Consider the following 24,046-nt stretch of genomic DNA (forward strand, 5'->3'; position numbering starts at 1 on the left):
TTTTGCAAAATGCCCTTTAAAGGTGCAATCTGTATTTGCTACAGATTTGACTTATAAATGAATTATATGTCCCCATTCATTCTTGAAAAATATAACTTAGGAATGCCTCAAAAGCATAGGTTGACTGTTGTACCCCATCAGAACCCAAAATATAACCTTGTTTTACTCCAGTATTTGTAAACAAAGTAAATGTAAACACACTGTATAGCCTCAAAACATGTTTAAAACCATATTTGTGATATCATGGCTGGTCAGTCCTTGCATCCCTGGCTCTGTATATGAATTTGAGGGTTACATTTCTCCAGACCATCTCTCAGCTTTTTAGCAATACTGTGAAGGGACGCCTTGTTATTGTTTCAACTGCTGATTGCCACTTTAATAAAAGAAATACCCTTATTCTACGATTTGAAATTCTGTATATCTATAAATAGTCAGAGCCCACACACATAGACGTTTCCTCAATCTCAATATAAGGCTCTGAAGGAATTTAAAATGTCAATTAGCTAATTCAAAATGTAATGCAAGTTCATGCTCTGATAGCATGAAATTCCTTTTGCAGTCCTACCTATTGAATTGACTGACAGAGAATATCCTCCCGAGAGAACTTCTCCATTAAGAATGAGTCACAGGATTTTTTTTGTCCAAAAGATTATTTCCTGTTGCCACATTGCTGCTACACATCTCCTTAAAACTTTCCACCACCTCAGTGCATTGTGCACTGTAAACTGTTTCACCATTGTTATGGTGTTGCCCATTATCACTTTCCTCTAGCCACGCATCCACACTGACCCTCATCACCCATAACCCCACCAGATATCTTTTCAGAAGTGGTTAAGTTGTCCAAACCTCTGCTCTCCTCCCCCTCAGAATTTCTCACTTCCCCAGCTTTCTGACTCTCTACTATATGCCTTTCCTCAATTTGCAGTGTTGTCACCTGTGTCTCAGACAGATATCCCTCGTTTTGACAAGACTCAGCTGTGTCACTCACCTCCCTGTCTCTCTCATCATCTCCCTCCCCCTCCACTACAACATATCTCTGTAGCCCAACAGTACCGCTCCATTCCGCTCCCTCAGCAACACAGTGCTTCATGTTGGTGTCAGGCTCCTCCTTACTGATGATCTTAGCTTCACAATCTGTCTCCTCCTCAGTCTCTGTCTAAGAGTCAAACTCTCCCTCGGCCCCCATGATGACTGTGTCCCCTGAGCCGTGGCTGTTTGTGCTGCTGCAGGAGAGCTGTCATCTTCAGCTGGCCTGCTGGGCTCTTTCTCACTGCATTTATCATCCTGTGTTGACGTTAATCAAAATGTGTCCCTTTTCGTGATCCCTTTGCACCTCGCAGTCCTTTGCTACTTCAAGGGAGCTTCCGGCAGAGCTGAAAATCATCCCCTGTCTCAGGCTATCACGACTCTGCAACAACATATCCCCAATGCCCAAATAAAATTATTCATATAGTGCAGCACCATCCTCACCAGCACTTTCTGTATCCCACAGCTCACGTCCCTCTTCCTCATTTTCTGAGCCAGGGGCTTTGTCCTTCCGGATACATTTCACTGCATCCCAGAGGGACTTAGGGTATTGTGGCTCCTCTCTATGTGTGGTAAGTGTGGTGTATACGGACAGGACAGGGGTAAAGGCCTCGGCCAGTATCTCTAGGCTCCAGGCTCTAGAGGAGGGTTCTGGAGGGGGAGTGTGGGACCGAGGGAGATGGAGGGGAAGAGCGGGACTGAGGGAGGGGAGATGGGAATTGGGACAGGGAAATGGAGTCTGAGTGTTCAGTAGGAGGGTAATCAGGGTGAAGGGGTAAGCTTATATCTGAGGGAGAGGGTGGATCTTCAGGGAGAGACAGGGGGTCTATGTTAGACTTAGGGAGGGAAATAATGAAATGAACTGGGAGGGTAAAGTCAACAAGTGATGAGAGGAAGAGGAAGGTCTTGAATTAGAGGGGGAGGTAGCATTTAAAGGTGAGTGCGGGGGAGAATCTGGGTTACTTAGAGGTGGGTTGAGGCACTGAGAGATGGGTGGGGGAAAAGTATCATCACCAAATTGACCTGATTCCTGGCAAGGATTGAATGGGGGCTTGTTTGCACTACCTGTCTCTCGTAAAGACTTCACCTTTAAGTCACTGGAGTTCTCCACAGAGACATCACATGGGCTCTGCAACTATATCTGGTGCAGACTGGTCATCTAAAGTGACATCAGTGTCTTTAGCAGAAAAATAATCTTCAGTGAGGCAGCGGGCCGCCCAGGCCTCCAGCTCCCGATAGTTACTGTCACTCAGACTTCTCTTGGCTGGCTCCCTCCTGTAGCGGACAGGACTACAGGGCTCCCACTTCCTCTGCCACCCCTCCCTCTGCATCCTTCTCTCACACTCCCTTTCCCTCTCCCTAGCTGCTGCTCTATGAGCCTCTCCCACCTGCCATTCCCTCTCTCTCTTCTCTTGAGCCAGATAGTCCCTTAAGCCCTGGAGCTGTCAGAGCTGGTTGTCTAGAGCAAAAGGGAAATGAGGGATAGAGGGCGACAGATATTGATCAGTCCAGTTGGTATAGTCCTGTAGGACCCCTCCGGTCCTAGAACCTGGTACTGTCCAACAACTGAGCTCCCTGCCCTGGTACAGTGGAAAATCTAATGCCTGGTGCTTGTCCTGATATCTGTGGAAATAATAGGGTGGGGAAAAAAACATGAAGATTACCCCAATACCTAGCTTTGCAGGACACAGTGTAGTAGCATGTTACATGGACACGTAATAACCCATATAGACAACAAAGAAAATATTGCATATAGTAAATTCGCTTGTAAGTTAAATATATTTTTGAATGAATACAAACAACCTTATTTACACATTTTTATGTGATACTAGGTTTCTTTTTCTTAGGGTTATGACTATTCTGCTCAGTTTAAGAACATTCTGCTCTGCTTCTGTTTGCCAACAAAGAGACATGAATATAAACTAAGCATAGCTTTTTGTTTACACTTCTCACCTGGCAAGCTTTCACAGAGACAAACACACTATCCCTTTAAAACAGCTTAAAGTGAACTGAACTCACACATGTGCAAAGTTTTGTCCGGGAACAGTCCCAAATGTGTCATATATAGGTGGTTGCCCCTCACTCACAGCCCAGAACTTTATCACAAGAGGTTTGAAACCAGAGATTGACTTCTGAAATTATTGTAGAGGAAAAACTTACATTTTATTGTTGTTTCCCTAATATAGATATGCCTTTTCAACTACAGAATTGCTTTTAGCATTTTGATTTTTTTTCTTCTCTATTTCATCAAATGAGATGCAGTTTCACTGTTGAAGTAGAAAACTAAACTTTTATAGTCCAGACTTGCATACAAAAGTCAAACTTTAGATTAAACCAACAAGTGTGAATTTGTAAGAATTTTAAACAAGATAAACTGAAAGCACATTTAATAATCTAATGACTGTCATATCACACATACCTCTGGTCAGTGTTTCTGGAGGAAGGTCCTTGCTTTTAGGGTATAATCTGATGCTGACCACACCAACTGAGCAACTTGTTTTAGAAAGAGAATGTTATTGGTCCCCCATTCCTCGTCACACACCCTCACTCCCCCGTCACCGCCAGAGAGTCCATCCTCTTGTCCACAGCCAACATTCCCATTCAAAACATCACAGTGGAGTTATTTTAAGAGGCACACCCTGGTTGCAACAAACATTCCCCACCCAGTCACATTCCCTGTGCTGACAGATAGCAGGATGAGAGAAGTGGGAATATAAACGGTGTCTGTACATACACACGGACCAATGTGACACAGCAGGTTAAAAAAAAACTATGCCTGCTCCCAAATGCTTACTTCAGTGTTTTTTGGCTGAAGTTAATTGTTTGGGGCAACAAAGGCTGTCTGTCATGAATTTACGGTCCTTGCTATCCGGTATCCTTGGGACATCGCTACCCGATTTGAAGTTTAAATAAAAAATGGTTAAGTGTTGGGTTCAGGATAAGGGTAGGGTTTAGAGTAGAGACGTCCTAAGGATCACGAATAGCAATAATCTGAATTTATTGGGATTTAAAATCTGATAGTTTTGGGGTCAGATTGAGGATTAGGGCCAGCAGTGGTGGAGGATTTAAAACCTGATAGTTTTGGGGTCAGATTGAGGATTAGGGACAGCAGTGGTGGAGGATTTAAAACCTGATAGTTTTGGGGTCAGATTGAGGATTAGGGACAGCAGTGGTGGAGGATTTAAAATCTGATAGTTTTGGGGTCAGATTGAGGATTAGGGACAGCAGTGGTGGAGGATTTAAAACCTGATAGTTTTGGGGTCAGATTGAGGATTAGGGACAGCAGTGGTGGAGGATTTAAGGATGACACTATGCAATATATCTTTCCAAAGATGTCATCCTTGATTTTCATGTTTGCTTGTACAATGCTGAAATGACACCGAGGGTTGGCACACTTCACATTGTGTGTACATGGTTGATTTGCTTAAAAGTGAATGACATTGCAAACCTAAGGGGAAAAAAGCATTACAACATGTCATCTATTAAATCAACGACAATGCAGACAAGGAGATTGTTGCTGAAAGTTGTATACATTTTATTAACTTTATTCTCAGAAGTTTTGGTTCTCAATAATTTGATAATTGAACAATTAATAATTTCTTACAGGCACTATAGGCATAGGAAAATAATGCATAACATTGTATTTTTTTTGTTGTACCACAGGTTACTTTTTGTCCAACTTGCTTGGGCATTATCATTACAATATTGATCAAAGGATTATTACACACACGATGAATGACAGTTTCTCATATGGGGACCTTGTGGACCACTAGTGGATATAGATAGGGATCTGTTGTTTTGTCGGGTGAGCTATAGCACAGAGAGAGGTGGAGGGGGGGGGGGTAGGATGGCCGGCCTCTCTTTGAAACTATCCAGTGGAACAAACAGGCTTTTCTTTTCTAAACAGAAACTCTGCACATCAGCAGAGAGCAGGAGAGTGAGGGGATGAAGTATGCCCAGGCGCAGGGAGTGGGGGCAGAAACGGTCAATTTTGCCAAAAAAGTTCTGCAAGCGGATGGTATCAACAACATTTTCCCAGTAATCAACCCTGTCAACCTAAACAATATAACACTTCCTCAAACCAGATCAAACACAACTTGATTTGACTGTAGTAACCTGCCAAAGACAGGAAAATTATATTTGCTATGCTTTTCCTGCTCACAAAACTATTATTCTGTTTCTTACAAGACTATACAGACTAGAGGTCGACCGATTATTGGAGGACCAAAAAAGTCGATACCGATTAATTGTAATGAATAAAAAAAAAAAAGTAAACTTGTAATAATGACAATTACAACAATACTGAATTAACACTTATTTTAACTTAATGTAAAACATCAATAAAATCAATTTAGCCTCAAATAAATAATGAAACATGTTCAATTTGGTTTAAATAATGCAAAAACAAAGTGTTGGAGAAGAAAGGAATATGTGCCATGTTGTAAAAATGTGTGCCATGTAAAATATGTGCCACGTAAAAAAGCTAACGTTTAAGTTCCTTGCTCAGAACATGAAAACATATGAAAATTGGTGGTTCCTTTTAACATGAGACTTCAATATTCCAAGGTAAGAGGTTTTAGGTTGTAGTTAATATAGTATTTATAGGACTATTTCTCTCTAAACCATTTGTATTTCATATACCTTTGACTATTGGATGTTCTTATAGGCACTATAGTATTGCCAGTGTAACAGTATAGCTTCCGTCCCCCTCCTCGCCCCTACCTGGGCTCGAACCAGGAACACATCGACAACAGCCACACTCGAAGCATCGTTACCCATCGCTCCACAAAAGCCGCGGCCCTTGCAGCGCAAGGGGAATAACTACTCCAAATCTAAAAGCGAGTGACGTTTGAAACAATATTTGCGCACACCCAGCTAACTAGCTAGCCATTTCACATCAGTTACACCAGCCATTAGGCTGATAGGCTTGAAGTCATAAACAGCGCTGTGTTTGCAAAGGGCAGCTGGCAAAACGCACAAAAGTGCTGTTTGAATGAATGATTACGGGCCTGCTGCTGCTCAGTCAGACTGCTCTATCAAATCAGACTTAATTATAACATAATAACACACAGAAATACGAGCCTTTGGTCATTAATATGATCGAATCTGGAAACTATCATTTCGAAAACAAAACGTTTATTATTTCAGTGAAATACGAAACCGTTCTGTATTTTATCTAACGGGTGGCATCCCTAAGTCTAAATATTCTTGTTACATTGCACAACCTTCAATGTATGTCATAATTACGTAAAATTCTGGCAAATTAGTTTGCAATGAGCCAGGTAGCCCAAACTTGCATATACCCTGACTCTGCGTGCAATGAACGCAAGAGAAATGACACAATTTCACCTGGTTAATATTGCGCGCTAAACTGGATTAGTAGTTATAACTAGTGATTATGATTGATTGTTTTTTATAAGATAAGTTTAATGCTAGCTAGCAATTTACCTTGGCTTCTACTGCATTCGCGTAACAGGCAGATTACTCATGGAGTGCAATGGTTAGAGCGTTGGACTAGTTAACTGTGCGGTTGCAAGAATGGAACCCTTGAGCTGACAAGGTGAAAATCTGTCGTTCTGCCCCTGAACAAGGCAGTTAACCCACAGTTCCTAGGCAGTCATTGAAAATAAGAATGTGTTCTTAACTGACTTGCCTGGTTAAATAAAAGGTTAAAAAAAAAAATGTTTTTTTTGCGGAAATCGGCATCCAAAAATACATTATGAAAACTTGAAATCGGCCCTAATTAATCGGCCATTCTGATTAATCGGTCAACCTCTAATACAGACCTTTTCATTCAACATGATGACCTATTGGTCTATATTTTGTTTAAAATAACACTTTTGGGAACACTAAAATCAGAGTGAGGAGCCTTTGCTCTTTTGTGTCAGGTGCCTATTCTTTCTTATCCAGCTCCTGCACAAAGTTTTTTCGGAGAGGAAGGAACACCAGAGGGTTCAGAGAGTAGGCACTGTTATGTGGTTCTCTTCCAAGTCTCAACCTATTTACCGGTTCATCAGTCTCCCAGTCCTATCCAGTCTCATTTCTGTCACTGCTTCCCTCTCAGAGTAGCGCTGTAGATGTTGATGTTCTGTGTGGGGTCACGGTGCTCCAGCTTTACATGGAACCTCTGTGGCAGAGTGTCTCCATAGAAGCCAGGCGTTCCGTGCTCTTCTCGCATCTTGGATGAGAGGTACACCACTGCCCTGTCCTTGCACAGGTGAACCAGTGTGTCCAGCAGGAGGGGGTAAGTCTCAGACAGGTACACAATGTCTGCACCCAGTACCAGATCCCAGTCCATGGGGAAGATGTGCTGGTCTTGGCCCCAGGAGAGGGGGAGGACGGAGGGGGCAACAGAAGGCCAGCCAGAGGACGGCATGTTGGCCGAGACGTTGCTTTGCAGTTGAGGGACAGCAAGGGGGAGGTCTGTCAAGGTCACATCCGCTCCTGTAACAGTGGGAAATTAGGTAAATACACCTTTATAAATGATTATCTTTGTGATGTTTTACATTTTTATTGTAGTGTTTCAAAGTCTTTGAAAAGTGCATTTGCAGGCTATTGTGCGTGTGACAGGGTAGAACACAGTGTGATGGAAAGGCAATTCAAATTCTATAAACGCTATTAAAGTAAATAATAATAACTAGGCTATTGAAATAACAGTGGCTGCTACTGAAAATCGACATTGCCGACCTCTACTGGACGGACAAAGAATGAACCAACATACCCAAACGTGCTGCCAAAATGCCAACAATGCCAGTTCCTGCGCCCAACTCAATGATGCGCTTTCCTTTCAGGTTGAGCGAGTTTTCCTCGAAATAGCGACATAGATGAAGCGCCTATTTAACCAACAGTAACCAAACAGTAAACACAACAGGCAGCTCATTAAATTCCTTGCATAACACTACTGTATTAAATGCACTACTACATAACCAATAAAGCTGTATTCATCATGTGCCGAATAAATGTAGCCAGTGTGTACTAATGGAGTTAGTAGTGAACTTACGGCGTCCCACACTGGCGCTGCCACGCCGAGGTTGGCGCTGAACACCTGGCTGATCTTTAACTCTTGACCGATGAATTTGTACACGCTATCATCAGAAAATGTATCAGCAAATAAACCGTCGTCTACAGGCAACATGAATCCCTCTTCCTCTCCATATTCTGCCATTGTAAATAAAAATGGTTAGACTGTTAATGTAGTTTACCCTTAGCCATTAGCTTTACACATTCAAGGAAGCAAGCGCAATAGAGATTCCAATGGGTACGTTCCTGTTCGCTGATAGTTACAGTTGGGGGTAGCGCTAAAAACCGAATATATATCTCAGTTGTATAGATGCCAATGCTTTTATTGCAATATAATACTATGCAATTCAGAACTATATATCATGCATCCTTGATTACCTTCATTATTTCAACTGTTCTTTAAAAATATCGGTGGACTGAAACCTTGTGGGATTGACCCGGAAAATAAAATGTTTCTCGTTTTTATGTGTTTATTTTATTAATATAAAAGTACATAATATGAATATACATAAAATATGATCAATGATGATTAGATTTAGGTTTTAAAATATATTATCTTTGAGGTCTCCAATTCAAATTAAATGTGTTAACCGGGAAGTGTTTGGTCTCGAAGCTCTTATTGTGTATTTACGTTTTCCACGTAGATGAGGACAGAACACCGACCTTCTCTTCAGTACATCTTTCATTGAAGTCAAACTTCATATTTTATTTATGTACTTCATAAAAGCGAAAGATAGAAACCAAACGAGATGTTATTGTGAGAAAAGAAAGGGGAATAACCCTTCGATTAGCCGGTACAGGCTAGCTCGCTAACTTTCCTTGCATTGTATAGTTAGCTAGCTAGTAGTTGTAGTCACTGCGCAGCGGGTTGTTATTTGATAGCTACACATCCTAAGTGTGTAAATTAATCATGGCAACTAGGCGCTTGACCGATGCCTTCTTATTAATGCGGAACAATGCAATCCAAAATCGTCATATATTGACTGAGCAAGTGAGTACATACGGCACCCGCCGTACTCTGAGTACACGTAGCAATGCTGCGGTGAGTCTAACGTTAATCGTCAGGATTTGGTGTGTGTGTGTCTGTGTGATGGCTAACACATTTACTAAACTAGCCGTAGCTTGATTACGTCTCCTCGTTAGCTAACTAGCTTGTGGCCATCAATTAATATTAATGAATATTAATTAACATTAATATGATGTTGGCTACTTGCTGCATTTAGCTGTCAAGCTAGAACGCAACAACTAGGTACAGTTTGCTGTCAAGCTAGATGCGCACATTTGCCTTGGCCTGAGTCATGTCACAGAGGCATGCATTTAGAGTACTGATAGCCTCAACTTGCATTACCAATCATCTTAGAGCATGCGTTCTCCTTTGGCATGATAAAGTCAATTGAAGCAATGCATTTGTCAAAGTAAGAAACTATACTATACATTTTAGGGGCAATGTTCAGTACTTGAACACTGGAATGAGTTGGATAGTCTTTTGTTATAAAGATGGTCAAATGTAACGATTGACGTGTTGCATTTTATGAGGTGTTTGTAGTGTGTACCCTTTTGCTTTTTAGTGATTTGCATGTGTTTCTCAAACCTACCCTTTTTAGATGGTGCTTTGCTCTGTTTTAGATTTAATTGATCCTGTGCTTGGTGTTGGGTTGTTAAACTGTTTAAGGTATTTTACACAAACTTTACATTGATATAGCCTAGGCCTACTTGTTACTAAGATATTTGTATATGCTAATTTAGAATACCTAGTTTGCACTGTTGGTCACTGATATATATTTTCTATTTTTCATTATTGACTAGAATGCAGGGCCTTTTACAAATGCTGTCTATGTAAGTCCATAATATCTTAGCCTATTTATTTTGCTTAGTTTCAAAACTCTAAAGAGTTCATAGTTTTCCCTTTCAGTCCCTCTTTCATTCACCCTCCTACTTCTGGGCACTAAAGTGTTTTGACTATGGGACCGTTATTGTGTTCAGCAGCTTCATAGTAGTACTCAAATCCAGACTTTGAAATGCCTTCTTTTCATCCACCTGATTGTGGATAGTCGAGGAAGCGTTAGGCCCAATTCATTACATGACAAATCAGTCGTCTGGTGTTTTGGGCCATAGTAATGTTTGTTTGGATCAAAGAGCAAATCCAGTGTTTACTAGGCTTTGAGTTTCTGAAGTAGCTTAGGTGCTCCTCCCTTGTTTTTATGGCATTATTTCTCTTGCATGGTGTTCTGGGTGCTCATGCTGAGTGATCTGCATGCATATCAAAATCCTCTTCTAATGTGAATCTTTGTCCTGCATCTTTCCTTTCTCTAGGCCTATATGAAATGCTTCTGTGCTTAGGCTAATCATTTGGAGATCAGGGACATAGGCTAGCCCTATTTCTTTGCCTTCGCACACACTCATGTCACACTTCACTGACCCAATGTATTTAGGCCTAGCGTAGATTTATCAAAGACAGGCCTACCTTTTTAAAGGGTGATTTTTACATGTTTGAAGAACCTCGATTGATATAAAATTGCGGTTTTTTTGGTCAAAATTTGAAATTTTGGAACATTTAGTATGATCTTTAAACAGTATCTGTGACATTGCATGAAAAATGTCTGTATGAAGCTGATCACTGCTTTTTGTCTGGGGCTCACTTACTGTTACTTCTCTCACCTCTCCCTCTCTCCTCATTGGACTTCGCTGGGGTCTGCCAATCACATTAGGAGCTTGATGAGGTACTGTCCAATCTCCTTGTATCCAAACTATCAGTCACAAGGACCTATTTTTCTGGGGGAAACATAAACCATGCTTTGTATAGAAAGTCTGCTTGAAATGGGAAATTATATGCTGTGTATTATCTGTGATGTTCCTATCAGTTGGCTGATGACCGCATGGCCCTGGTCTCTGGGATACGTTTGGACCCAGAAGCTGCCATCGGAGTCACCAAGAGACTGCCGCCCAAGTGGGTAGATGGGGTCGATGAGGTAAGAACCAATCACATGCTTTCTACAGTACTTCAGTATGGTAAGTTTTTATTTTGTCTTTACAGTGCATTCGGAAAATATTCAGAACCTTTCACACATTTCACACACAACCTTTTTACACATTTTGTTGCATTACAGCCTTATTGTAAATAAAATACCCCATAATGACGAAGCGAGAATGTTTTTTAGAAATGTTAGCAAATGTATTAAAAACAAAAAAACATACTTTATTTACATAAGTATTCAGAGCCTTTGCTATGAGACTCGAAATTGAGTTCAGGTGCATCTTGTTTCAATTGATCATCCTTGATGTTTCTACAACTTAATTGGTCAATTCAATTGATTGTACATGATTTAGAAAGGCACACACCTGTATATAAGGTCCCACAGCTGACAGTGTATGTCAGAGCAAAAACCAAGCCATGAGGTAGAAGGAATTTTCCGTAGAGCTCCGAGTCAGAATGGTGTCGGCACAGATCTGGGGAAGGGTACCAAAACATTTCTGCAGCATTGAAGGTCCCCAAGAACACAGTGGCCTCCTTCCATTTAAAAAAATGAAGTTTGGAACCACCGACACTCTTCCTAGAGCAATCGGGGGAGAAGGGCCTTGGTCAGGGAGGTGACCCAGAACCCGATGGTCCCTCTGACAGAGCTCTGGAGTTCCTTTCTGGAGATGGGAAAACCTTCCAGAAGGACAACCATTTCTGCAGCACTCCACCAATCAGGCCTTAATGGTAGAGGGCCAGACGGAAGCCACTCTTCAGTAAAAGGCACATGACAGCCCGCTTGAAGTTTGCAAAAAGGCACCTAAAGGAGTCAGACCATGAGAAACAAGATTCTCTGGTCTGATGAAACCAAGATTAAACTCTTTGGCCTGAATGCCAAGTGTCACGTCTGGAAGAAACCTGACATTATCCCTACGGTGAAGCATGATGGTGGCAACATCATACTGTGGGGATGTTTTTTAGTGGCAGGGACTGGGAGACTAGTCAGGAATGAGGCAAAGATGAACGAAACAAAGTGCAGAGGTCCTTGATGAAAACCTGCTCTAGAGCGCTCAGGAACCCAGACTGAGGCGACGGTTCACCTTCCAACAGGACAACGAACTTAAGCACACAGCCAAGACAACGCTGGAGTGGCTTCGGGACAAGTCTCTGAATGTCCTTGAGTGGTCCAGCCATAGCCCATACTTGATCCCGATCGAACATCTCTGGAGAGGAATAGCTGTACAGTGACGATCCCCATCCAACCTGACAAAGCTTGAGAGGATCTGCAGATAAGAATGGGAGAAACTCCCCAAATACAGGTGTGCCAAGCTTGTAGTATCATACCCAAGAAGACTCAATGCTGTAATTGCTGCCAAAGGGGCTTCAACAAAGTACTGAGTAAAAGGTCTGAATACTGATGTGAATAATATTTCAGTTTTAGATTTTTTTAATACATTTGCAAAAATTTGCTTTGTCTATTATGAGGTATTATGTGTAGATTGAGGGGGAAAATCATTTAATCCATTTTAGAATAAGGCTGTAATGTAACAAAATGTGGAAAAAGTCAAGAGGTCTGAATACTTAAACAAATGCACTGGATACAGTACCAGTCAACAGTTTGGACACATCTACTCATTCAAATGTTTTTCTTTATTTTTACTATTTTCTACATTATAGAATAATAGTGTAGACATCAAAACTATGGAATCATGTAGTTTAACAAATTGTTAAACAAATCTAAATATTTGAGATTCTTCAAAGTTGCCGCTCTTTGCCCTGATGACAGCTTTGCACGCTCTTGGCATTCTGTCAACCAGCTTCATGAGGAATAGTTTTCCAACAGTCTTGAAGGAGTTCACACATGCTGAGCACTTGTTGGCTGCTTTTCCTTCACTCTGCGGTCCAACTCCTCCCAAACCACCTCAATTGGGTTGAGTTCGGGTGATTGTGGAGGCCAGGTCCTCTGATGCAGCACTCTCACTCTCCTTGGTCATATAGCCCTTACACAGCCTAGAGATGTGTTGGGTCATTGTCCTGTTGAAAAACAAATGATAGTCCCACTAAGCGCAAACCAGATGGGATGGCTTATAGCTGCAGAATGCTGTGATAGCCATGCTGGTTAAGTGTGTATTGAATTCTAAATAAATTACTGACGGTGTCAAGAGCAAAGCACCATTACACCTCCTCCATGCTTCACAGTGGGAACCACACATGCGGAGATCATCCGTTCACCTACGCTGCGTCTCACGAAGACACGGCGGTTTGAACCAAAAATCTCCCCTTTGGATTCATCAGACCAAAGGGTAGAGTTCCACCAGTCTAATGTCCATTGCTTGTGTTTCTTGGCCCAAGCAACTGTCTTCTTATTGGTGTCCTGTAGTAGTGTAGCAGTCTCCTCTGAACAGTTGATGTTGAGATGTGTCTGTTACTTGAACTCACAAGCATTTATTTGGGATGCAGTTTCTGAGGCTGGTAACTCTCATGAACTTAATCCTCTGCAGCAGAGGTAACTCTGGGTCTTCCTTTCCCGTGGCGGTCCTCATGAGTACTAGTTTCAACGTAGCGCTTGGTTTTTTTCAACTGCACTTGAAGAAACTTTTCCGCATTGACTGACCTTCATGTCTTAAAGTAATGATGGACTGTCATTTCTCTTTGCTTATTTGAACTGTTCTTGCCATAATATGAACTTGGTCTTTTACCAAATAGGGTTATCCTCTGTATACCCCCCACCTTGTCACAACACAACTGGCTCAAACGCATTAAGGATAAAAATTCCACAAATTAACTTTTAACAAGGCACATCTGTTAATTGAAATGCATTCCAGCTGACTACCTCATGAAACTGGTTGAGAGAATGCCAGGAGTGTGCAAAGCTGTCATCAAGGCAAAGGGTGGCTACTTTGAAGAATATAAAATATATTTTGATTAGTTGAAAACTTTTTTTTTGGTTACTACATGATTCCATATGTTTCATAGTTTTGATGTCTTCGTTATTATTCTACAATGGACAAAATAGTGAAGATAAACCCTGGAATGAGTCAGTGTGTCAACTATTGACTGGTACTGTATATAATATTTTTATTCACAGTGAATGAAGGATAACGATGTTAAGACATTGTACATTTTTCCTCTACCAATCTTTGAGGCTAAGGGAGGATTGATGTATTTCCAATCCAATAAAATGTATCTGTGGGCCAACAGGGAGACAAAGGCAGTGGCATCTAGCTGTCTATTGGTCAGGGAAGGATTGTTTGGTACTCCAAAAATAGCCTTTTCTGCACTAGGCTGCAACTCTATATCCAATGCTTCAGAAAGGGTCTTACATATAGTGGAACAATCTACCAGATGTGGACGGGACCAGAACATGTGAGTCAAGTTTGCCAAGGAGCTTTTTACACCTGTCACATGTACCATCAATTTGGGCAGACTTTTAAGAATATGACCTTACTGAAATGGATACGGTGAAGTACCTTAAACTGTCTAAGGCTGAGCCGGGCACAAGAGGAGCTTCCATTTACTTTACTTTATTAAGTAAGCCACTATTTCAGACTTCATCAGAGATCTCTCCACCAAGTTTCTTTTCCTTTTTGAGGACTATCTTTTTAAACGTGTAGTTTACAATTTTACTACTTGATGTTAGATAGTCCCTCATCCTGAAAGTAGTTTATGGGTCAGGAGAAACTAATCCATGGATTAGTTTTCTTTAAACCGCCACAACAAACTGCACCTTACTTTAGCCACCACAATCAATGGTAGTGATGGGGACATGTGAGCATGTTAAAAAAAAAAAATATTCATGGCCAAATCACCTTTTTAAGTAACATCTAACCAAATATGGAGTTTCAGGGTGAGGAACAATCTAACATCAAGTTGTAAAATAGTGAGCTAATCCTTTACGTTTAGGCTATTACATATGCCTAGTTTCACCACCATAATGAAACTATTGAGCTGTAGATACTTCAGAAAATGTCAGCTTATTAGTGTTAGCCTATACCAAATTCCAAGGTTCTGTGTCAGCCTTCTTTAAAATGTCATTTTTATTGGAGCTTTCAGTGCATGTCCTGTTCTCCCGTGCATCTGTGTTTATCTTGTGGTTGCGTGGGCTTTCAGATTCAGTATGAAATCACACGGGTCCGGCAGAAAATGAAGGAGCTGGCCGCCCTCCATGATAAGCACATGAACCGTCCCACCCTGGATGACAGCAGTGAAGAAGAGCATGCCATAGAGATCACTACTCAGGAGATCACACAGGTTGGTCAGTGACAGAGGAGGCCATACAAGAAACCCAATTGAAGAGTATCATATTTATTATTCAATTCACTAATATTTATTATTCAAATCCAATTTTATTGGTCACATACATGTGTTTAACAGATGTTTTTGCGGGTGTAGTGAAATGCTTGTGTTTCTAGCTCCAATAGTGCAGTAATATCTAACAATTTCACAACCAAACAATGCACACAAATCTAAAATAAAGAATATATAAATATTTGGACAAGCAATGTCGGAGTAGTAGAGTAGTATAGTAGAATAGAATACAGTATATACATACGAGATGAGTAATGCAAAATATGTAAACATTATTAGTGACTAGTGTTCCATTATTAAAGTGGCCAGTGATTTCAAGTCTGTATATAGGGCTGGAGTCTCTAATCTGCTAGTGATGGCTATTTAACCATCTGATGGCCTTGAGATAAAAGCTATTTTTCAGTCTCTCAGTCCCAGCTTTGATGCACATGTACTGACCTCTCCTTCTGGATGATCGTGGGGTGAACAGGCAGTGGCTCAGGTGGTTATGGTCCTTGATGATCTTTTTGGCCGCCTTGTAACATCGGGTGCTGTAGGTGTACTGTAGGGCAGGTCGTTTGCCCCCGGTGATGCGTTGTGCAGACTGCACCACCCCCTGGAGAGCTGCGGTTGCGGATGGTGCAGTTGCCGTACCAGGCGGTGATACAGCTCGACAGGATGCTCTCAATTTGTAAATGTTAATGAGGGTTTTAGGTGACAAGCCAAATTTCTTCAGCCTCCTGAGGTTGAAGAGGCGCTGTTGCGCCTTCTTCACCACACTGTCTGTGTTGGTGGACCATTTCAATTTGTCAGTGATGTGTACGCCAAGGAACCTGAAGCCTTCCACCTTCTCCACTGCGGTCCCGTGGATGGGGGGGGTACTCCCTCTGCTGTTTCCTGAAGTCCACGATCAGCTGCTTTTTGTTGATGTTGAGTGAGAGGTTATTTTCCTGGCACCACACTCCCAGGGCCCTCACCTCCCCCTGTAGGCTGTGTTGTCATTGTTGGTAATCAGGCCTACTACTGTTGTGTTGTCTGCAAACTTGATGATTGAGTTGGAGGCATGCGTGGGCACGCAGTCGTGGGTGAACAGGGAGTACAGGAGGGGGCTGAGCAGGCACCCTTGTGGGGCCCTGTGTTGAGGATCAGTGAAGTGGTGTTGTTTCCTACCTTCACCACCTGGGGGAGGCCCGTCAGGAAGTCCAGGAATCAGTTGCACACAGCGGGATTCAGACCCAGCTTAATGGGTCCGAGCTTAATGTTAAGCTTGGAGGGTACTATGGTGTTGAATGCTGAGCTATAGTTAATGAACAGCATTCTTACATAGGTATTCCTTTTTTCCAGATGGGATAGGGCAGTGCGATGGCATCGTCTGTGGATCTATTGGGGCGGTAAGCAAATTTAAGTGGATGTTAGGTAAGGTAGAGGTGATGTGATCCTTGACTCATCTTTACGGAGGGAATAACAACACTGTTTGTATTTTGCCATATTCCCAGTCACCTTACCATGGTTAAATAAGGTGGTTTGCGCGAATGCTGCCATCTATCCACGGTTTTTGGCTAGGGTAGGTTTTAATAGTCACAGTGGGAACAAAATCTCCTATACACTTCCTGATAAACTCGGTCACCGTATTCGTCAATGTTTATTCTGAGGCTACCTGGAACATATCCCAGTCCACGTGATCAAAACAATCTTGAAGCGTAGATTCTGATTGGTCAGACCAGCGTTGAGTAGTCCTTAGCACGAGTACTTCCTGTTTTGAGTTTCTGCCTATAGGAATGGAGGAGCAAAATGGAGTTGTGATCAGATTTTCCTAGGGGAGGGTGGGGGAGGGCCTTGTAGCCATCCCGGAAGTTGGAGTAGCAGTGGTCGAGTGTTTTAAGCAGCGCGAGTACTACAGTCAATGTGTTGATAGAACTTTGGTTGCGTTTTCCTCAAATTTGTCTTGTTAAAATCCCCAGCTACAATAAATGCGGCCTCCGGTTATGTGTTTTGCATAATGTCCAGTGAAGTTCTTTGAGGGCTGTCATGGTATCGACTAGAGGGGGACTATACATAGCTGTGACTAATCGAAGATTGTCTTGAGGTAATATGTTTGGCATTTGATTGTGAGGTATTCTAGGTCAGTTGAACAAAGGGAGTTGCGTTTCTGTACGTAATCACAATCACACTATGAGTAGTTAATCATGAGAGATATTTATTCATTTCTGCGCGATGAACTGAGAACCCAACTGACTGTACGTACGGGGACAGTATATCTTGAGAGAGCCATGTTTCCCTGAAACAAACTGTTACAATCCCTGATGTCTCTCTGGAAGGAGATCCTTGCCCTGAGCTCGTCAACTTTATTATCCGGAGACCGAACATTAGCGAGTAATAGCGGTGGGTAGTGTGCGTGCCTCCTGAGTCGGACTAGAAGTCCACTCCACTCCGAATACCTCTTCTCCTCCGGTGGTGTTTTAGATCAGCCTCTGAAATCAGTTCAATTGCCCTGGGGGGTACGAACAAAGGATCTGTGAACATGTACAGTGACAGAGATGGGAATCTAGACAAGAAACCCCATTGAACGAACTTTGAAGAGTCACTACTATTATTATCACCTAAGATACCTTTTTCCTCAGCTGGTGACACCTCATAAGTGGCCTTCTGGAAAAGCCACCGCCTTTAAGGAGTGCCTAATAATTGTTGTTATGAATGGAGCTCTTTGTTTGACAATATGATCTAATAATATTTAGACTTTTACGTGTTCACATTTGTGCCTTTTTATGAGGGCCAACAGTATATGCAGCCTGCTGATGTAATATGTTAACCATTGTGGCCATTCTTGTTATGTAGTAGGATAAGAACCTATTTTTTTTCAATAAGTATTTCTCTGTGCTTTCGGTTTGTGTAGATAGATGTGTTGCTTGGGTTTGTGTAGATTAGTGGTGCGGTTTGTTCACCCGCCCGCAATTGCTAATAACCTATCAACAACCACACGATTATATGTGGTAAAGGGAGAATCTGAGGCCCGCACCTGACCCCAACCCGCAAATATAGAAAATGCTCTGTAGGCTACAGTCAGATGGCGGACCGGTTATAATTATTATTTTTGACAGGAATTTTTCTTGCTTAATTTAATGTGTTTCTGCTTATAATTTTGGACATTTTGGTAGGCTATTTGTCAGTCATCTTGTTTATAATTAGATACATGCAGCTTCTCTTCTGTCATTAGATGTTTCCCTAGAAGACTAAATAAACCCTTGCTCACCAGAATAAATTATTGGTGACATCAGTAAAGTTTTCTGTCAATTCTGCTACTTTCGTGGAGCAAAGACGTTTAGCGACCGGGGAGAAAATGCAATAACCCTTTCTGTGCAAAATTTCCAAATTACATCCGTTTGACAGGTTGTAAGGAAATGGAAAGCTGTGGAAACGACTTTTTACCTCTACAGACAGTCCTTAACTGCGCATTCATTCACATTCTCTTAAGATGCTGAAACAAATCATATTTATCCACTCCTGTTCCCAAGTCAAAATGTACATTTGGTGAATCACTTTACAGCAAGAAATTCTTAATTCTGCAGGATTTAATATTAAGTCTATGTGGGGGGGTTATAGACCTACAGTCAGTTTCCAGATTTCAGTTTCCATTTAATCCATTTGAACAGTAGGCTACAGTTGCATTGACATGCCATAGGCCTATTTGAAGTCCCCGTCAAGTGACTGTCAAATTTTTATAGCGCCTCAGAATCCTGACACATAGCATATGCACTGCTATCGTCTTCTTTTACCACTTCACCAAATCTTTCCCAAACATTAGTTTTCTGGCCCTCCTTTCTCTTTATTTTCAACTTTCCATTTCACAGCTTTTCTCATATTTCTCTGACATTGTCCTTTTTGGCTCAGTGGATGACATTAACTTTTTTCTGCCCGTTCACAATAGCATTTGGTGGTTGGTGTGCGTAAAGTTAGCCCCTAAAGCTTTGGTTTACACACTAATGCCAGATAGCTTAAAATAATGAAAGAAAAACCTCAATGTAGCCTATAGATATAAATTGCACTATAATTATACATTTATGGATAAAAAAAAACCATTTGTTTTCTCTTTATTCAACCCGACTCTTTATGAATCTAAACGCGCCTGCCCTACGTAGATAACCACGGGACTGTGGGTTGAGTTAACCTGCACATCACTAGTGTACATTTATTTTGACTTTAAATTGTACAAAGGTCAAATGTTTTTCTCTAATATAGCAAAGATATATTGAGTGCTTGCTCTTTTGCCTCTGTGTGTAGATGTTCCACCGGTGTCAGCGTGCGGTGAGAGGTCTGCAGTCTCGCTGTGGCCACTGCACAGAGCAGGAGGAGAGGCTTCTGAGAAACGTGGTGTCCTCGTTGGCAGGGAGCCTGCAGGAGCTGTCCACCAACTTCAGACACACACAGTCCAGTTACCTGAAACGTAAGCGAGCACTCACTCAAACTGAATGGTGGTATTTCACCTTACTGTATTTACTCCTACACCTCTTCAGCGATCTTCCAACCCTCACTTCTCTCTCTCCTGGCACGAACTTGTGCACACACACACACACTCATGCACCCTCATCATATGTCTCTTTTATTGTCATAATGTTGATGCTTTCTGTTACAGGCATGAAGAATCGCGAGGAGAGATCAAAGCACTTTTTTGACTCCGGTCCTCTAATGGAGGAGGATGAAGACATAGCACTATATGACAGGGTGAGCTTGGAACTGACACGGTCAGTGTATTTTGACATTTCCCTGATCAGCATTATTGCTTATACATACAGTTGAAGTCAGAAGTTTGCATACACTTAGGTTGGAGTCATTAAAACTCATTTTTCAACCACTCCACAAATTTCTTGTTAACAAACTATAGTTTTGGCAAGTCAGTTAAGACATCTACTTTGTGCATGACACAAGTAATTTTTCCAACAATTGTTTACAGATTATTTAACTTATAATTCACTGTATCACAATTGCAGTGGGTCAGAAGTTTACATACACTAAGTTGACTGTACCTTTAAACAGCTTGGACAATTCCAGAAAATTATGTCATGGCTTTAGAAGCTTCTGATAGGCTAATTGATATCATTTGAGTCAATTGGAGGTGTACCTGTGGATGTATTTCAAAGCCTACCTTCAAACTCGGTGCCTCTTTGCTTGACATCATGAGACAATCAAAATAAATCAGCCAAGACATCAGAAAAAAGTTGTAGACCTCCACGTCCGAAAGCCTGAAGGTACCAAGTTCATCTGTACAAACAATAGTACGCAAGTATAAACACCATGGGACCACGCAGCCGTCTTACCGCTCAGGAAGGAGAGGCGTTCTGTCTCCTAGAGATGAATGTACTTTGGTACGAAAAGTGCAAATCAATCCCAGAACAACAGCAAAGGACCTTGTGAAGATGCTGGAGGAAACCGGTACAAAAGTATCTATATCCACAGTAAAACTAGTCCTATATCTACATAACCTGAAAGTCCGCTCAAAACCACCATAGAAAGCCAGACTACAGTTTCCAACTGCACATGGGGACAAAGATCGTACCTTTTTGAGAAATGTCCTCTGGTCTGATGAAACAAAAATAGAACTGTTTGGCCATAATGACCATCGTTATGTTTGGAGGAAAAAGGGGGAGGCTTGCAAGCCGAAGCACATCATCCCAACCATAAAGCACGGGGGTGGCAGCATCATGTTGTGGGGGTGCTTTGCTGCAGGAGGAACTGGTGCACTTCACAAAATAGAGGGCATCATGTGGAGGGAAAATTATGTGGATATATTGAAGTAACATCAGTCAGGAAGTTAAAGCTTGGTCGCAAATGGGTCCTCCAAATGGACAATGACCCCAAGCATACTTCCAAAGTTGTGGCAAAATGGCTTAAGGACAACAAAGTCAAGTTATTGGAGTGGCCATCACAAAGCCTTGACCTCAATCCCATAGAAAATTTGTGGGCAGAACTGAAAAAGCGTGTGTGAGCAAGGAGGCCTACAAACCTGACTCAGTTACACCAGCTCTGTCAGGAGGAATGGGCCAAAATTCACCCAACTTATTGTGGGGAGCTTGTGGAAGGCTACCTGAAATGTTTGACCCAAGTTGAACAATTCAAAGGCAGTGCTACCAACTACTAATTGAGTGCATGTCTGACCCACTGGGAATGTGATGAAAGAAATAAAAGCTGAAATCATTCTCTCTACTATTTTTCTGACATTTCACATTCTTACAATAAAGTGGTGATCCTAACTGACCCAAGACAGGGAATTTTTACTCTGATTAAATGTCAGGAATTGTGAAACTGAGTTCAAATGTATTTGGCTAAGGTGTATGTAAACTTCCAACTTTCTTTGTGTGGTGTATGAAGAGGTTACTGGACCGCAGGGAAAATTACCTGTGAACAGCACTATTCGACTGAAGTATTTTCATAGCATTAAGATTGTTTTGTTCCAATTTTTTCCCCTGCAGAAGGGAATAGGGTGCCATTTGGGACAAAGACAAAGTTTTATTCAGTGAGTCCATATTTCTGATCTCTCCCAGGGGTTTACAGGTGACCAGCTGGTCCTGGTAGAGCAGAACACAGTGATGGTGGAGGAACGTGAGAGAGAGGTCAGACAGATTGTCCAGTCCATCTCTGACCTGAATGAGATTTTCCGAGACCTGGCTGGATTGGTGGTGGAACAGGTCTGTGAGGGAAACCCTATTCAGTGTTTGGAAACATTACAACACCATGTTTATCTTGTGATGATTAACATCAATAACAAACTGTGTCAGTATGGCCCATGGATATGGCTTTGTATGTTTTCCCAACTGATTTGTTTCATTCTTTATCCAATATCAGGGCACAGTACTTGACAGAATTGACTTCAATGTGGAGCAATCGTGTGTCAAAACAGAAGAGGGGTTGAAACAGTTACAAAAGGTGAGGACACAATGTTAGATTGTTGATGTTTCAGATGTGCGTTGCACAATGGTTCAAACGAAACCCAATTGATGATTATGTCCATGAAAAAGGGTAAGATGTCATCATGCCCACAAACTTAATTATAACAGTTTCTCTGTTTTCTTGCAGGCTGAACAGTATCAGAAGAAAAACCGAAAGATGCTGGTCATTTTAATCCTTACTGTTATAGTTGTCGTTCTAATACTTATTCTATTTGGGACCAAGTTCTAGTGATGCATTCCTTTGCTTTTGGTATGTTGTGTGTGCTTGTATGAGGGTCTTAACTGTACTTCAAATGATGTTGATTACCTGTCCAACTTTTCAATCAACATCTGAAGAATCATTCTTCCAGAATCTCGCGCTGTATGACTCATGGAGATGTTGAATGCATGATTCCTAAGTGAGGACAGTCAGGGAGAGTTCCTATTCAACTTTGGAACATGCCTGCACACACCCACTGTCTGCTCCAATACCCTCTTGAACATGACCATATCCATGTGTCATGGTACTGCTACACAGAAAAAACATATTCAATTCCATTGTGGTCGACTACTGATTAATTGTCATGGCCATATAATTTGCTTGGTTTTGGAGAAAATAAGTGGTTTTCTTGTGAGAATTAGCATCATCTGTCCAGTTTTAGTGTAAGCTATAGTTGTAAGCTCTGCTCTTCCATGTATGTTATTCCAAGAGAAGAATTCCTACAATTCAGCTACTGCACAGATGAATACTGAATGTCTATGAACGAGGAACATTTTGTCTCGTGGTGCTGCTTTTACGGACCCTGGTCATTGCATACACTTCATTTGTTGAGCATTTGTTTCGTTTTCTGCTTTTTCATGTTTCTTTTTTCAAAGAGGGAGAAATTACAATGGTTTTTGTGACTCAGTGGCTGAAACTGATTGATTGAATACCATTAGTTCCGTTTGGATTCAGACCATCCTAAATGAATGTCTCTGTACCAACAGCAGTGTCGTTCATGATGGTGCACATTTAGTTCACATGACTGCTTTCTCTTGTTTTACGACCCTTTCTATTGTTCGGTATCACTAACTGATACATCAGTTGAGTTTATTTAGTCTTATACCTCTCACAGTTTGCACATATCGAAAGACTGATGATTGGTTTCATGTCTGTCAAACTACTGTCTGCTGTATATTATGAAATTATTTATTTTTTAATTTAAATTCTATGAAAGGTCAAAGGATTTTGTCTAATATGGCAAAGATGTTTTGAATAGCCTAAATTGTGTCTGTGGCGGCCTGTGTTGGAATGAACGATGTGTTGCAAGCTTTTGCACTCAGAAATTACTTTGCCGATTCCGCTACAAAATCAACACTACAGTTTCTTATGAATGGTCCTGTTTTTTTGGAAAGATATGTGACCCATTTCATGTTAAATTCTGAATAGATTTCAAAGTGTGCTCAAGTCTTTATTACTGATGATGAAGCTGAATTCATTGTGAAGTCCCAAATGGCACCCTATTTACTAAATAGTGTACAACTTTTGACCAGGACCAATAGCCAGGGAATAGGGTACAATTTGGGATTTGGGAAGTCTTGGACAGAATTTGCTATTTCCAAAACATTGCCCAAGTCCAGTTATATATATTAGATTTATACACACTTCAATTATAAATCATAATTGCTTATGTCTGGATGTTTTCTTTGGGTGGGGGAAACACCTTCGTCCCAATGATATATTATGGCTCATGTTATTCTTATGTTTTTAGTTTTGTTTTACGATTGTAGATATTAACGGTTTAAAGAAATAATACACGTGCATTGCATTGGAAAACATTATGCATAAGTAGGATTG

At 41.4% G+C, this 24,046-nt stretch overlaps 2 protein-coding genes across 7 annotated transcripts; one reads left to right on the top strand and one right to left on the bottom strand.

The window, feature by feature from the left end:
• Positions 1–6,696: 6,696 nt before the first annotated feature.
• On the bottom strand, positions 6,697–8,479 carry LOC112255507 (EEF1A lysine methyltransferase 3). Of its 2 annotated transcripts, XM_024428490.2 has the most exons (4): positions 8,425–8,479; positions 8,027–8,184; positions 7,748–7,859; positions 6,697–7,470 (listed from the first exon to the last, which is right to left on the bottom strand). In XM_024428490.2, exons 2-4 carry the CDS (start codon positions 8,159–8,161, stop codon positions 7,073–7,075), a joined length of 645 nt encoding a protein of 214 aa, XP_024284258.1. In that variant the 5' UTR covers positions 8,162–8,184; positions 8,425–8,479; the 3' UTR covers positions 6,697–7,072. The 2 variants fall into 2 exon arrangements, with proteins under 2 accessions (XP_024284258.1, XP_024284257.1); XM_024428489.2 differs by lacking the exon at positions 8,425–8,479 and having other exon boundaries at positions 8,027–8,415.
• A 181-nt stretch (positions 8,480–8,660) lies between these two features.
• LOC112254733 (syntaxin-16) lies at positions 8,661–23,651 on the top strand. Of its 5 annotated transcripts, XM_024427525.2 has the most exons (10): positions 8,661–9,088; positions 9,853–9,882; positions 10,755–10,766; positions 10,908–11,015; positions 15,113–15,253; positions 19,568–19,730; positions 19,920–20,008; positions 21,826–21,969; positions 22,127–22,207; positions 22,358–23,651. In XM_024427525.2, exons 1-10 carry the CDS (start codon positions 8,957–8,959, stop codon positions 22,457–22,459), a joined length of 1,002 nt encoding a protein of 333 aa, XP_024283293.1. In that variant the 5' UTR covers positions 8,661–8,956; the 3' UTR covers positions 22,460–23,651. The 5 variants fall into 5 exon arrangements, with proteins under 5 accessions (XP_024283293.1, XP_024283295.1, XP_024283297.1 ...); XM_024427527.2 differs by lacking the exon at positions 9,853–9,882; XM_024427529.2 differs by lacking the exon at positions 9,853–9,882 and having other exon boundaries at positions 8,661–9,037.
• The last annotated feature ends 395 nt before the right edge of the window (positions 23,652–24,046 follow it).

Source organism: Oncorhynchus tshawytscha, linkage group LG07 (genome assembly GCF_018296145.1).
Source record: "Oncorhynchus tshawytscha isolate Ot180627B linkage group LG07, Otsh_v2.0, whole genome shotgun sequence".
Lineage (NCBI taxonomy): Eukaryota > Metazoa > Chordata > Actinopteri > Salmoniformes > Salmonidae > Oncorhynchus > Oncorhynchus tshawytscha.